General features: G+C 38.2%; 1 protein-coding gene across 6 annotated transcripts in view; it reads left to right on the plus strand.

The window, feature by feature from the left end:
- The first annotated feature begins 448 nt into the window (after nt 1-448).
- The window catches only part of LOC108711248 (cadherin-related family member 5-like), a 31,198-nt gene continuing 18,886 nt past the window's right edge, over nt 449-12,760 (plus strand). For 2 of the 6 annotated variants that reach the window (XR_005966317.1, XM_041586612.1), the window contains exons 1-7: nt 449-607; nt 5,038-5,150; nt 7,195-7,403; nt 7,659-7,718; nt 8,428-8,520; nt 11,403-11,489; nt 12,119-12,229. Coding sequence is in view for 4 of the 6 variants with exons in the window: in XM_041586612.1 (XP_041442546.1) it covers nt 5,090-5,150; nt 7,195-7,403; nt 7,659-7,718; nt 8,428-8,520; nt 11,403-11,489; nt 12,119-12,229 (621 nt within the window). In the remaining 2 variants the exon portion in view is untranslated. Of the gene's footprint in view, nt 608-1,461; nt 1,568-5,037; nt 5,151-7,194; nt 7,404-7,658; nt 7,719-8,427; nt 8,521-11,402; nt 11,490-12,118; nt 12,230-12,760 lie in introns of all 6 variants that reach the window. The other 4 variants (XM_041586611.1, XR_005966316.1, XM_041586610.1 and 1 more) reach the window with 4 other exon arrangements.

A 12,760-nucleotide genomic window follows, 5' to 3' on the forward strand; every position in this document is an offset into this window, starting at 1 on the left:
CAGGATATTAGTTCTTTTCCATTGTTATGATAACAGCTCAGTAATTTTTAGAGTCCATTGACTCAGGAGATTAGTATGCTCAGGTGTGGATTTTCAACCACATCTCTGTTTTTACTGTCATCTAGTGGCCATATTAAGAACACACACAAAACGAATTTTGTTGGAAAGCTCTTGAATGTCATGTTTAAAAAGAAAACCAATGCATACAAAATTATTACATAACACACAGTATAATCTGTGACATGTCAAGTAATGTAGTAATTGTTCACCTGATTAAATCCATGTAGAATGAATTATGGTTAAAGCATGAGGCCAGGAATGTGCATTGATCAGTATATTTTGTGTCTATGGAGGTGAGAAGCATATAGATTTTTCTCCCTCCTCCTTCCCAGCAGCTGCTTGCCTCAGCCTCCTCTCTGGGTATTACTTTAAGCCCTCTGAGCTCTGCATCTCCCGTCTGCTTCCTCTGTCTAGTGTGCAAGTGCTGTGTGCCTGTATGACCCTCCTTGCCAGATTATGGAACTCACTAAAGAATAACCTGGGCAGATCATGCCCCCCTGGTACATCTTTCACCAAGATTATCGAGTTTTGCAGCCTGATGAGTAAGGTAAGGGCACACATGGCTCATTTCCTCTACTTGATGTTACTAATTTCTCTTCAAAGTTCAGTTTAAGAGAAATCATTTAATTTCAAAAAAAGTAATTATCTGTTAAAAATGCTTTTGCATTTTAGAAGTTGAACTCTGGAGAAACAACCTCTGATTTTATTTTCAGGGTATAATTAAGTCATTTTCAAAAAGACATGTTGAAAGAATGTTTAAAGAACTCAAAAAAAAAAACCCCAGTGTGGTTTGTTCATGAATTTCTGACAGGAGCATATGTTGTGGGAAAACATCCTATTGATTACAGCCCTGGTTTCTTTTACTCTGCTCTCCCATATTCCAAAGTATAGGCAATACATGCAGTGTAAATATTTGCTTTAAAATAGGCAGTTATCTATGTATGTTTATGTAACAAAATACCATGTGCATGTTAGATAACTGTCAGGCTGCACAATTAAAAATAAAAGATCTATTAAGGATATTTTAATACACAGCAGCCTGTACAAAAGGACAGTTTGCATATGTTCAAGCTAGGCTTGCTTTGCACAGAATAATTTAGAATGGCTAAATCCGACACTAGTTAGGAGGCAGAGCACGATAACTCCTTCTCACTTAAATATAAAGGTTTATATGTATCATGACATCAAATTCTATCCACTTGATACAATACTCCACTTGTATTGATTATTCTGCAAGTGGAGACACATTCTACATTATTGTAAAATGTAATTTTAGTTGTGTATTTACTTGACTAGCTCTTACCTAATATCATTAAATGTATTGTACGTGTAATTATGAATGCCTTGCAGAATCCTAGAACTTGTTTTTGTGTTGTTAATGTGTCAGCTCTTTTCTTGTAGGTGAGATATCTCGTTGTTTCTCCTACATGCTGTCCTTGACGGTGTCTCAGTACCTGAACTGCTGTGTAAATTTCCTACCTCCTTTCCTATGTCTCCACAGATAACAGTTAAGATAATGGCCTGCAATGCATTTTTTGTTCTGGTACAGTGCAGTATGGACAATGGAGTTAAATCACTCTTTACTAAATCTGATATTTAAGCACTATGAAGGTTTTAAGGAGGGTTAGTAACTGAGAAGAGAGTAAATCTGCCCCATAGAATGCTTGGAGAACAAGTGAATAAGGAATTATGGAGATGTAAAAAGCCCCTAAACTCAGTTTCCTTCATGCCCAACAAAAAAAATCATTCTCTCATTGTCCCCATCATGCGATGGTCTCCAAATTCTCCTTGCCACCATCATTTCTGTGCAGCCTTCTATCCTTTCCATTGCTATAGGTCTAATCTGCTTTTCATTCCTGCTCTCCATCTCTTATCGCTATAACTGAATATTATTATGCTTGTGTCAGTGGTACAATCCTAATGTACAAATTGTTTATCTATTGCCAAGAATAGAAATATAGTCATGCTGTATAATAATGAGTATTTTGTTACTCTCCGGCTCATTTACACACAATGGGGTATTTTTATCAAAATGTGATGTTAGAGATCAACACTGTCCGCTAGAATGAAATACCGCCTCTCTCCATTCATTTCTATGGGATTTCTAAAGGCGTATTTATCAAAGGGTGACAGTGAAAGTTCACCCTTTGATAAATATGCTTTTAAAAAACCTCATAGAAATGAATGGAGAGAAGTGGTATTTCACTCTAGCGGACTGTCACGATCTCTAACTTCACTTTTTGATAAAAATACCCTACAGTTTACACCTCACGCAAACAGACTAATCATTTATCACATGTTCAGTGCTGTCCCAGAGATTATGTTATCAAACTTACAGGATCCCCGTGGGTCATGCTCAGTCACTAGATAAGGGAGGGTGACAGGTCTACAGCTCGCAGGATGATAATCTCTTGGATAAAGAATCATTAATGACAGCATGAATCTGTAGGCAGCCTTTCAGGGATTATCACACACAAATATACCCAGGAGCCTGGGCTGGGTGGGTGTACCCTAATTTACAGGCAAAATACACTTGTAGCCAGTTAAATAAAGTGTTAGCATTTATCAGCTGCCCAGTTTCTATGTTGAAGAATATTTAAGAGAGATTTGTTTGTTTCCTTTAATTAAGGGGAACGTCTATTACTGAAAGAGATCAGAAAGTATAGTTAGGCTATATTTTAACATAAAATGCATGGAACATTAGCACCTACAGCTGTTGTGAACACATGCAACAAAGGGAGATCTGGAGCAGAGGTAAATGCATGTGATACCAGGAGAAGAGTCATTTATTAAAACAACGTTACTGTATAATGATTGCAGTGGACTCTTACAAAAACAAAACTAGCTTATAGATGCTTTGTGCAAGACCATTGTCAATTAATAATGTAACCCTGAACCAGCTATTGTTCCAGGGGTATATGGAGCAGCAAATGAGCAGATAGCAACATAAAAGTTATATTAACTTCATCCCTGGTCTGGCCAGTCCTTCCCTCACTGAAAGTCATTAATGATTTCAACATTTTACTATGCATATACGCTTTTGCCTGAAACTTTCATTCAAGGTTAAAAAATATCTTAACTATTTAATGAATGTTTCATACCTTATAAAAAAAATAGTTTATGGGGAGAACATGATTTTGTGCTTAGTTTTGTAAATTGAGCTATTGGCTCATCTGCTGTCTCTCTCTGAGCGTTTCTATCTCATGGATTGTAAACTCTTGCTTGCGAGTAGGGCCCTCTGATCCTATTTTTTACTCTGTAACCCTAAGATTATTATTGTTGTTTCTAAGATTATTGTTAAGACCAATGTTTGTTTTAAATGTAAAGCACTGCATAGCTTGCTGTGCTATATAAATAATGATGATGGATTTATTGAATATGAAGGCATCTTTTTCAGCTCTCTCTGACTATAAAGAAGCTGCTCGGATGAGTAGACAAACGTCTTCAATAATTACTCAGCAAGTCCATTTGTTTTATAATTACTTATATTAGATATATAGCTCTCTCTGTTTCCTTGTTTTTTTTAAAGCTGCACTGACTGCCAGAGTGAAGGAGCTCCAGCACTGCTTTCTTGGGGCTAGTGGGGCTATGACTAAGGGCCTTTCTGCTCGAAGAAGGCAACACAGTGTCTGGGCCCTGGTGGTGCTTACAAATGGCCACTTGGGCTGTTTATGGAGGCTCTTAACATTTAAGTCTATAGGGCCCAAAGATATCTGGTGGTAACTTGGGGTTCACTGTGCCCTTCAGCACATTGCACAATTTAGTAGCACTCTCAATACATTCCATTACTTAGTTTTTTTGGTAAATTCTGCTTATTTGTTTTATAAATAAGACATGGAACCTGTTTCACACTTTAGCCTGTTCATGTGGATGAATATATTTTGGGGCTGCTACTAGGTCAAGTTCTTCCAGGAGAGGGAGATGTCGTGGTTCCCAGATGCCAATATACATTATAAGTGAGAGTGTATTGTCTACTGTATCTAGTAGAAAAAAAGACCTAGCCAACTGGGCTTTCTCTACTATATATACAGTATGTGCATTTCAGACACTACTTGTTCTCTTGTTGTAGCTATGTAGTCAAAAGAGGATGCAGGGAGTGTGTTTCGACCTTTGGGGGCCTTATGACCCTTCATAGAAAGCGCTAGAAAACATTTAGTGGCAAGTTAGGGACTATTGTGTATATAACCCATACTAGCATGGAGTTTGTACTGTATGTACAGTTTGTGTGGATTTTCCTTATATGTAAGGCTACAGTCATATTCCATGGGTTAGAAAGGACATTTGCTCCTCTACAGAGTTGTCACTCACCTACCAGTAAACTGTAAGCTTATTGGTGTAGTTAGAACATAGATTGTGTACTACTCATGGGAGCCTCTTTGAACTTGCATCAGTTTCCAGCAGGATAAAACATCAATTTCATCAAGAATGCCTGGCACCCATGGTAATTCAAAGAGTATGTGAAAGCCCTACCTATCCATCCCAAAAGCATTTTACCTGGGTGTCTTTTGGTCATAGTGTTGTCATGTGCCTGCATATTGGAATTAAGAAACAGTAGAAGTAGAAATAAAAAAAATTAAACTGAGAAGTGCAGTGTATGTTTAGGTTGGTAGCAGAGTTTTTCAAACTTTCTGAATAACATGTGAAGAATTTCTCTAAAGAATAAACAATATCTGGAGGTTTAGACATTGTGTTACAGCTTATGTCATGACACTGCTCTCAAAGCAGATCCATAGTATAAATATTAGCATAAGCCAGTGCTATGTATTCAGGGTACAGGGTAATCATGCCTGTACATCTGAACAAAGCCCATAATGATAGTGACATTTAATTCTATACCAAGGTGGTCAGATTTATGAACGTGTGTGAAAGCAATATAACCATATTGTATAATAATATTATTATTTCTCCATTAAAAGAAAAATCTGTAAACCTAGTAAGATTATCAGTTGATTTGATTTATTTCCTTTCTTTCTGCAGGATTTCATATATTTCGTTCATTTGTTGCACTGGGCATCAGGGCACCGTTGCCATGCCTCCTCCATTGGAGAGCTTGCTGCTAGCGCTCAGTTTGTATGTCCAGATGATCTCAGGTATGGCTAAGAAATTAATTTAGCTACAACACAGTACTACTGGTGTTTATTAATTCATACAGCACAAGAACTATATGCATTCTAATTGTAAATGTTCATACAGGGGTGCCCAACTAACTTTTAACCGTATTAAATGGGCAGTATATCCTCTTTTTCAACATTAATAGGTCTTGTGCTGTGCATACTTTTAGAGAAATATGTATGGGTTTTGAAAAAAGGAAACTGGGCCTGTGAGGAATATAATGGCTTGGATTTTGACAGCAGTGTGTAAATGGTCAGTTAAATACAATGGGGCAGATTCACTAAAGGGCGAAGTGACCGACGATAGCGACAATTGGCCAGAAATCTCATCCACAGGGACATTGCCAATTCACTAACAGGCGATTACGAACGAGACCATTGCTTGTGTTTGTTCGCACCCTATCGCCAGGCGACTTTTCGCTCTGGTGAACGGTTGTTACTCTGCAAATTCACTAAGATGCGATTTTTACTGAACGTTACCTATTTCGCCAGAGTTTTCTTTGTCACCTCAGACCAGGCGAACTGAGTAAACAAAGCTACAGCTTCCTCAATCTTATGTCAGTGACATCATATCCTGTATGCTGGAAATGCATTAAAAGAATTGTTCGGTTTAAAAATAAAAACTGGGTTAATAGACAGACTGTGCAAAATAAAAAAAATTCCTATATAGTTAGTTAGCCAAAAAATGTAATGTATAAATGCTGGAGTGACTGGATGTTTAACATAATAGCCAGAACACTACTTCCTGCTTTTCAGCTCTCTTGGTTTCCACTGATCAGCAAAGATGATATACAGTAAAAATAAAAAGGAATGGAAGTAAGGGAACCAGAGTGTTGCACAAATTAACATGCAACCATTCCATTAAGCACAAGGGAAAAATACTTCAGTGGTGCTGAAAATGGTGGTGAGATATTTCTGTAAAAGTCAGCTATGGTCCTCAGCTAACAGGACTGTACTGATCTGCAGGATCACTGACACTGTTGCTTTTTTATGATTTGATGTAATAACAAAACAGATCTTTTTATATAGAGAGACCGGATATATTTTATTATAAGTATTATCCCTGCCAGGGATCAAAACACTCTTTGAAGGAATTAAAACTGGGTAAATAGACAGGCTGTGCAAAATAAAAACATGTTTTCAATATAGTTAGTTAAGCAAAAATGTAATGTATAAAGGCTGGAGTGACTGGATGTATAACATAATAGCCTGAACACTACTCCTGCTTTTCAGCTCTCTTGGTTTCCACTGATTGGTTACCAGGCAGTAACCAATCTGTGACTTGAGGGGGGGGGCACATGGGTCATAACTGTTGCTTTTGAATCTGAGCTGAATGCTGAGGATCAATTGCAAACTCACTGAACAATTATGTCCCACGTGGCCCCCCTTAAAGTGACTAAATCAGAGTTAGAGAGATGAAAAGCAGGAAGAAGTTTTCTGTTCTTTTATGTGAGATATCCAGTCACTCCAGCCTTTATAGATTACATTTTTGGCTACTTAACTATATTAGAAACACTTTTTATTTTGCACAGCCTATCAATTTAACCAGTTTTTATTTTTACACTGAACTGTTCCTTTAAGACTTAAAGAGCATTAAATGTTTTGTCTGCAGCACAAATCAAACTCTGGTACCATTCTAATACAGGTCACAAAATGCAAAACTACCTATGAAGAAAATATTTTGTCAAGAGTTGATACAAGTAAATATTACATAGTCTCCATGTCAAGACCATTACATTCGTTTATCAAGACAAGATATGATCATTTTTGAGGAAGATTGCATGAATATGCATCATGAATACAATAGGGATGTTCTATTTAGAGACTGGCATTAATGGCATATATGTTACTTAGTTCTGACAACATTCTGATTTGCCATATTGTACTAATAGCTTTAGTTTTCTTACAAGAAACTTGTTTTAATTCCTGTAATGCACAATTTTTGTTATCAATGCTTGGGTGGCTCTGTCTCATAAATAACAAAAACTGATTCCTTATAATGTTCTGCTCTTTCTAACCCCAGGTGATCAGTGCTCAGGTGGTAGCAACATCTTCACAGAGATCCAGGAGAACAGCCCAAGTGGAACATTTGTGGCCAACCTCAGTGTGTTTGGAGACCCTGTGACTAGCACCGTGAAACTCTGTTTGAGTGGTACAGACGCTGGCTGGTTTTATTTAGATGGCAAAAATATTTGGCTTAATGTTTCCTCTGGAAAAACATTGGACAAAGAGGTAAGTGAGGCCATTGATCACTATCTGAGAGAAAGGTTTCAGGCAAAACAAAGCCTGCCAGCTGTAGCAGTGATATGTTTTTGCTGGAGAACATAAAGTTTATTTATCACATTGGGGGTAAAGAGAGCAGGAGATATGTTTATTATGAAGCTGTTTTCAGATTTTAGAATTTAAGAACAAGGCACTTTTACTGGGAGGCCTAACATTGGAAATGTGTTCTTTATGTAATGTGTTTTATGCTTTCGTTTGTTGTAGGCATTGAATTCCTCAGTCCTTTTGGTCACTTTAACCTGTTCGGAAGAAGGATTTCCAGCGGTAATACACTTTTACAGTTATTATACAGTAAATATGTATGACAATATACATCTTAAGTGAAGCATTGTATGCATGGTATTTCCCCATTTGTCTGGCCCTTTGCATCATTCTGTACCAGCCTATGTTCCCTCTAAGCAAGTGGTTACAGTACAGTTAGATTACAGGACAGAGATTTAGGAGTAACGACATGGACTCTCTTTAAAGTTCCTGAAAGTCCAACTAGAAAGCCAGTTAGGGTATGATTTGGGACATATACTTTTTTGCTTTCCTAGATATTCTTATGACTATGGTCGGATTGTTCATACCTTAATGGTTTCCAATAGCAGAACTTTGTTATGAGTGAAGGGGCTCAAAGATTATCAATGATTGTCCCTCCAGGTCCAAGGTACATGAACCTAAAAATACAACAAGCATACATATAATTCACAATACAGTGCACATATTCTTCAAAAATTGAACAGTAAAGATATTTTTTACTGATAATTCTCCATATATATATCTGTCTACATTTTTATCCATCTTTTCACCATTTTTTCCAGAATCAGGTGTTTTATTTGTCTTGGAGTCCCAAGGGTATGGGTTCCATGTACAGTGCTCTAGTTTAGTTAACCATCTTAACTTAATTTTTTAAATGCTATTTTGTTGTATCTGGCAGTTGTGACCTTGTAGTTCTGGGTTACCAAGTGACTGTTCCTTCTTATCTCTCCAGGTTCATTATAGAATTATTGTCCAAGTTCTCAACCAGAATGACAATATGCCAACTTTCTTAGAGGAGTCAGTAAATGCTCAAAACATCAGTGAAGTAAGTTGTAAGATGATTAGTCTGCTGCCATTCTTTTGTAAGGATAACTCATTTTAGTAAATGTTTGAATATGACGTCAGAATTCACCTTAGAACATACAGTTGTGATTAAAGAGGAGAGCACCTCTTATATCTGCTCCATTTCGATTACATCGAGGTACTAGGCAGGGCTGTCCCCTGTCACCATTTCTATTTGCCTTAGCCATTGAACCCTTGGCTATTGCCATCCGGGAATCTCAACAAATTTCTGGCTTAGCCCTCGGCCCAATTACGGAAAAAATCTCCTTGTATGCGGACGACATGTTAATATATCTTGCCGACACCCAAGGTTCCCTCTTGGCTCTGCTCACGTTGGTAGGACGGTTTGGCGTATTTTCAGGCCTTAAAGTTAACTGGAATAAATCCATACTCTTTCCAATCGACAAACAGCCTGCTCCCCTTCTCCCCCCCAATGTAGAGCTAACGTGGGCGCAGGAATTTAAGTACCTGGGCCTGAATATACAAGGGGACCTGTCCACCTTCCTACAGATCAACCTCAATCCAATACTTACGAAACTAGAGGCAGACCTTCGAGGCTGGGCAAATCTCCCACTTACAATGTGGGGGAGAATAAATCTTATCAAGATGATATACCTCCCCAAAATCCTATACCATCTACACAACGCTCCAATCCATATTCCCAGCTCGGTGTTTAAAAAAATCAATCATCTCATTCTCCCCTTTATATGGAACCAAAAAGTACCACGGCTGGCCTGGGAAAAGTTGACAGCTGATAAAGGGGAGGGAGGACTGGCCCTGCCCAACTTCCACCTATATTACCTAGCATCCCAAATCTATTACCTACACTGGTGGTTTCATCCTGACCCATACAACCCCAACATGGCTTTGCAAGCCAACATAGCAGGGTCACTAGAAAGCCTTAAGAATCTACCATATCGCAAGCTCACAGACATGGGCAACTTACCCTCCTCTATCACTACACCCCATAAAGCTTGGAGTCAAGGACTGAAACAGCTTAAAAAACAACCCTTGCGTCTGATTTCCTCCCTCCCATTATGGGTCAATGCCAATCTTCCACATTTTCGGAATCTAGACGACTTTCTATATTGGCCACAACGGGGTATCAAATTTCTGGGTGACCTGCTAATGAATAACACATTCCTGTCGTTTCAAGAGCTCCAAGACAAATGTGCTCCACTTCACACTCCCTTGTTTAGATACTTTCAAATCCGTCAACTATTCAGGGCACAGTTTGGAACTCTTTCCCCGGTGTTGACTACATTGGCAATGGAAGAGTCCCTGGCAGTGGAGCAACCCACCAAACTAATATCTAAACTCTACCACAACCTATTAGCAAGTATCCCCCCTCCATTCCACAAGGCACAACATAAATGGCAATTACTTGTACCGGAGCTCACCCAGGAGGAATGGGAGGAAGCGACAGAGTCAATATATATCAGCTTAATATCCGTGAGAGATAAACTGATTCAATACAAAACATTCCATCAGTTATATACAACCCCAATAAAACTTAAGGCTATGGGGAAAAGAAACAACGACAATTGCCCTAGATGTGGTGAAATGGCAGCAAACTTCTTACACATGATCTGGGCCTGCCCGATAATAAAAGCCTATTGGTCTCAGGTAATGAATGCCCTAGCAACTACCCTAGATTTTCCGCAGGTGAACTCACCTCAGGTGTGCCTACTGGGGATAGTGGACCAATTAGTACCTACTGTCCATGCAAAAACTAGGTTTCGAGTTTTGTTATACTATGCTAAAAAATTTGTTATTATGCATTGGATGGGGCCCAACCCTCCCACCAGGGACTCCTGGATAAAATTAGTTGACGAGGCTATTCCCATGATTAAGCTTACGCATGAAACTAGAGGCACAACCCGTAAATTTGATAAAATATGGAGCCCATGGTGGGAGTCGGGCCCGGGCTTGCAATCAAGGAATGAAAGGGAATAAAAGGCCCTCTGACGACTCTGACACAATTCATGCAGTGGTATGACCCAAAAGAGAGAACAAATATGTACCAATTATGCTACAATAACGACATTGACACAAGATTGTAATAAAACTGTTTAATGTTTGTGAATGTTTTATGTGTTTAAACGAATAAAGCATTACCTTTAAAAAAAAAAAAAAAAAGAGGAGAGCACCAAAAGGCAGATGAATCGCAGACCCATACAGCTCCTCTACATTATCCTAACCCACCTATACGTAAGAATACTTATCATCTTTATTAGACACATGTGCATGATGTGCTACTAAAGGTCATGGGGATGGATTCATGTGGTTTTTTTTACATAGAAAAGGACTGTGTACTGAAATATAGTGCACATATTCCACTAACATAGACTCCTGCAGAGATTGTTACCCTCTGTTTTTTTTTTTGTTCTAAAATAATTAGGGGACGCTAAAGCAAAGCTCTCTAACTTGGGATACACCTCTGAATGTGATACATCACTGAAATATTGTTATGCCACAGAATACAGTATTGCATTATTCAAAGACCTGCACTCCTTTTCTGTACTTCTTCTGCTCCTAGGCATTTATATCATGCAGGTATTTTTCCACAAAGGGCCATGAATATTCTACACACTGTATATAAATGTATCTCTAATGTAAAATAATCCTTGTATAATCATACAAAAACCAAGCACTGGTACCCTTTGAGTGGCATTTTGGGTGAACTTTACAGAATTGCATGTCCAGGTTTCTGTGTTTGTGCTTTAAAGCTTTAAAGTAGAACCATGAAATAATTGTGTGTCCTGGGGCAAATCATCATTTGCACCAATGTCTGTGCTGCACTTCCTTTCCAATTAGTTGCCAAAGTCTCTTGTGTTTCATCAGTGTGCATGTTTCTCTTCCCAGCTAACTGAGGTTGACTCGGTTGTATTCACAGCTCAGGCCATGGACTTAGATGGTGATATCCTCATGTATCTCATAGACCAGACTACAGTAAGTATCTATTCAATGGAAGATAGATTACAGCGGTCATTACAAGTTCATCACAATCATATTTTTGTCTATTCTCTTAGTTTAATTCTTGTTTGCCTGTGCAAAACTATGGTGAAGAAATGTTCAATAAGAAGTGGAAAATATTGATTTGTTTCTGTCTGCCTCTAAACCATTGCACCATCGCATCGAGGCACATAACATTGTACAATGTAGGATATATAAACTTGATTTTAATATAAATATTTGTAAACACTTATGTACCTGGGTTATATCTACTGAGAGGACCACAGTCTCTATTTTTATTGATTAATATGTGTATTGATTTATTGGTGATATTATGTGTGGGAACTAGAAAACTCCTTTGTCTACCAAGGTAAACTAAATTATCATCAGTAGACTACTCATAATTTAAGCAATGTTCAGACAGGTATTCTTGTTTTGCAGAGCAAGAGGCAACCTATGTATGTACTCAGGGTGCATATTTGGTTGATATAATGTCTCTTTAAGATGGCAGAGAAATTATTGAACTAAGCAGTGAGGATATGGACATTTTTACAAACTTTCAGAGCCTCTAGCTTGTCCATTATAAATCGATGTCTTTTCATATGATATGTTCTTTGGTATTCCAGGGTGACTTCAAATATTTCCACATGGATCTGCCAAGCAATGGGAAGGTACTTCTGTCTCGGCCTCTAGACTATGAAAGTAAACAGGAGTTGGAAGTTGTTGTCCATGCGTTGGTGAGAAAGCCCTGTTTGTTTGTAACCTATTGCCTTGCTGTGTGCCATTGGGCTTCTGTAGTCTTTGTAAGATGCCAGATCTAATTTACATGTAACTGGGAAGGCTGTCAGCTTGTTCAGCCATTGTATAGCCATCGTACTATAATTATTTGTATTGAATCTGTAGTTTATCTGTATCCACTGTCTGAGTCTATTGCCTTTGGCAAGCCTTGATAGTTCCTTCACTTTAACTATATGCACAGGAGTAACCTGAGACATCCCACGGTGGCATGGAGAGTCAGCTCAACAAAATAAGCTCTAAAAACTTCAACTGAATAATAGAAAGCACCTGGACATTGCAGTGGAATTAGCCTCACTTCATAAATCACTCTGCTGTTCTGTGTAACTAAGCAGTCTTTGCAGTGAAAAGAGGAGACAGAGGCATTCAATACTTATATACCAATAGCCATGCTTCATTTTAGTATATCAATTAATTTAATCTAAAAGCTTGCAAATGTTTTGGTGTTGTTATTACATATGATCTTTAAAATC

The sequence above is a fragment of the Xenopus laevis genome, chromosome 3L, assembly GCF_017654675.1.
Source record: "Xenopus laevis strain J_2021 chromosome 3L, Xenopus_laevis_v10.1, whole genome shotgun sequence".
NCBI classification, from domain to species: domain Eukaryota; kingdom Metazoa; phylum Chordata; class Amphibia; order Anura; family Pipidae; genus Xenopus; species Xenopus laevis.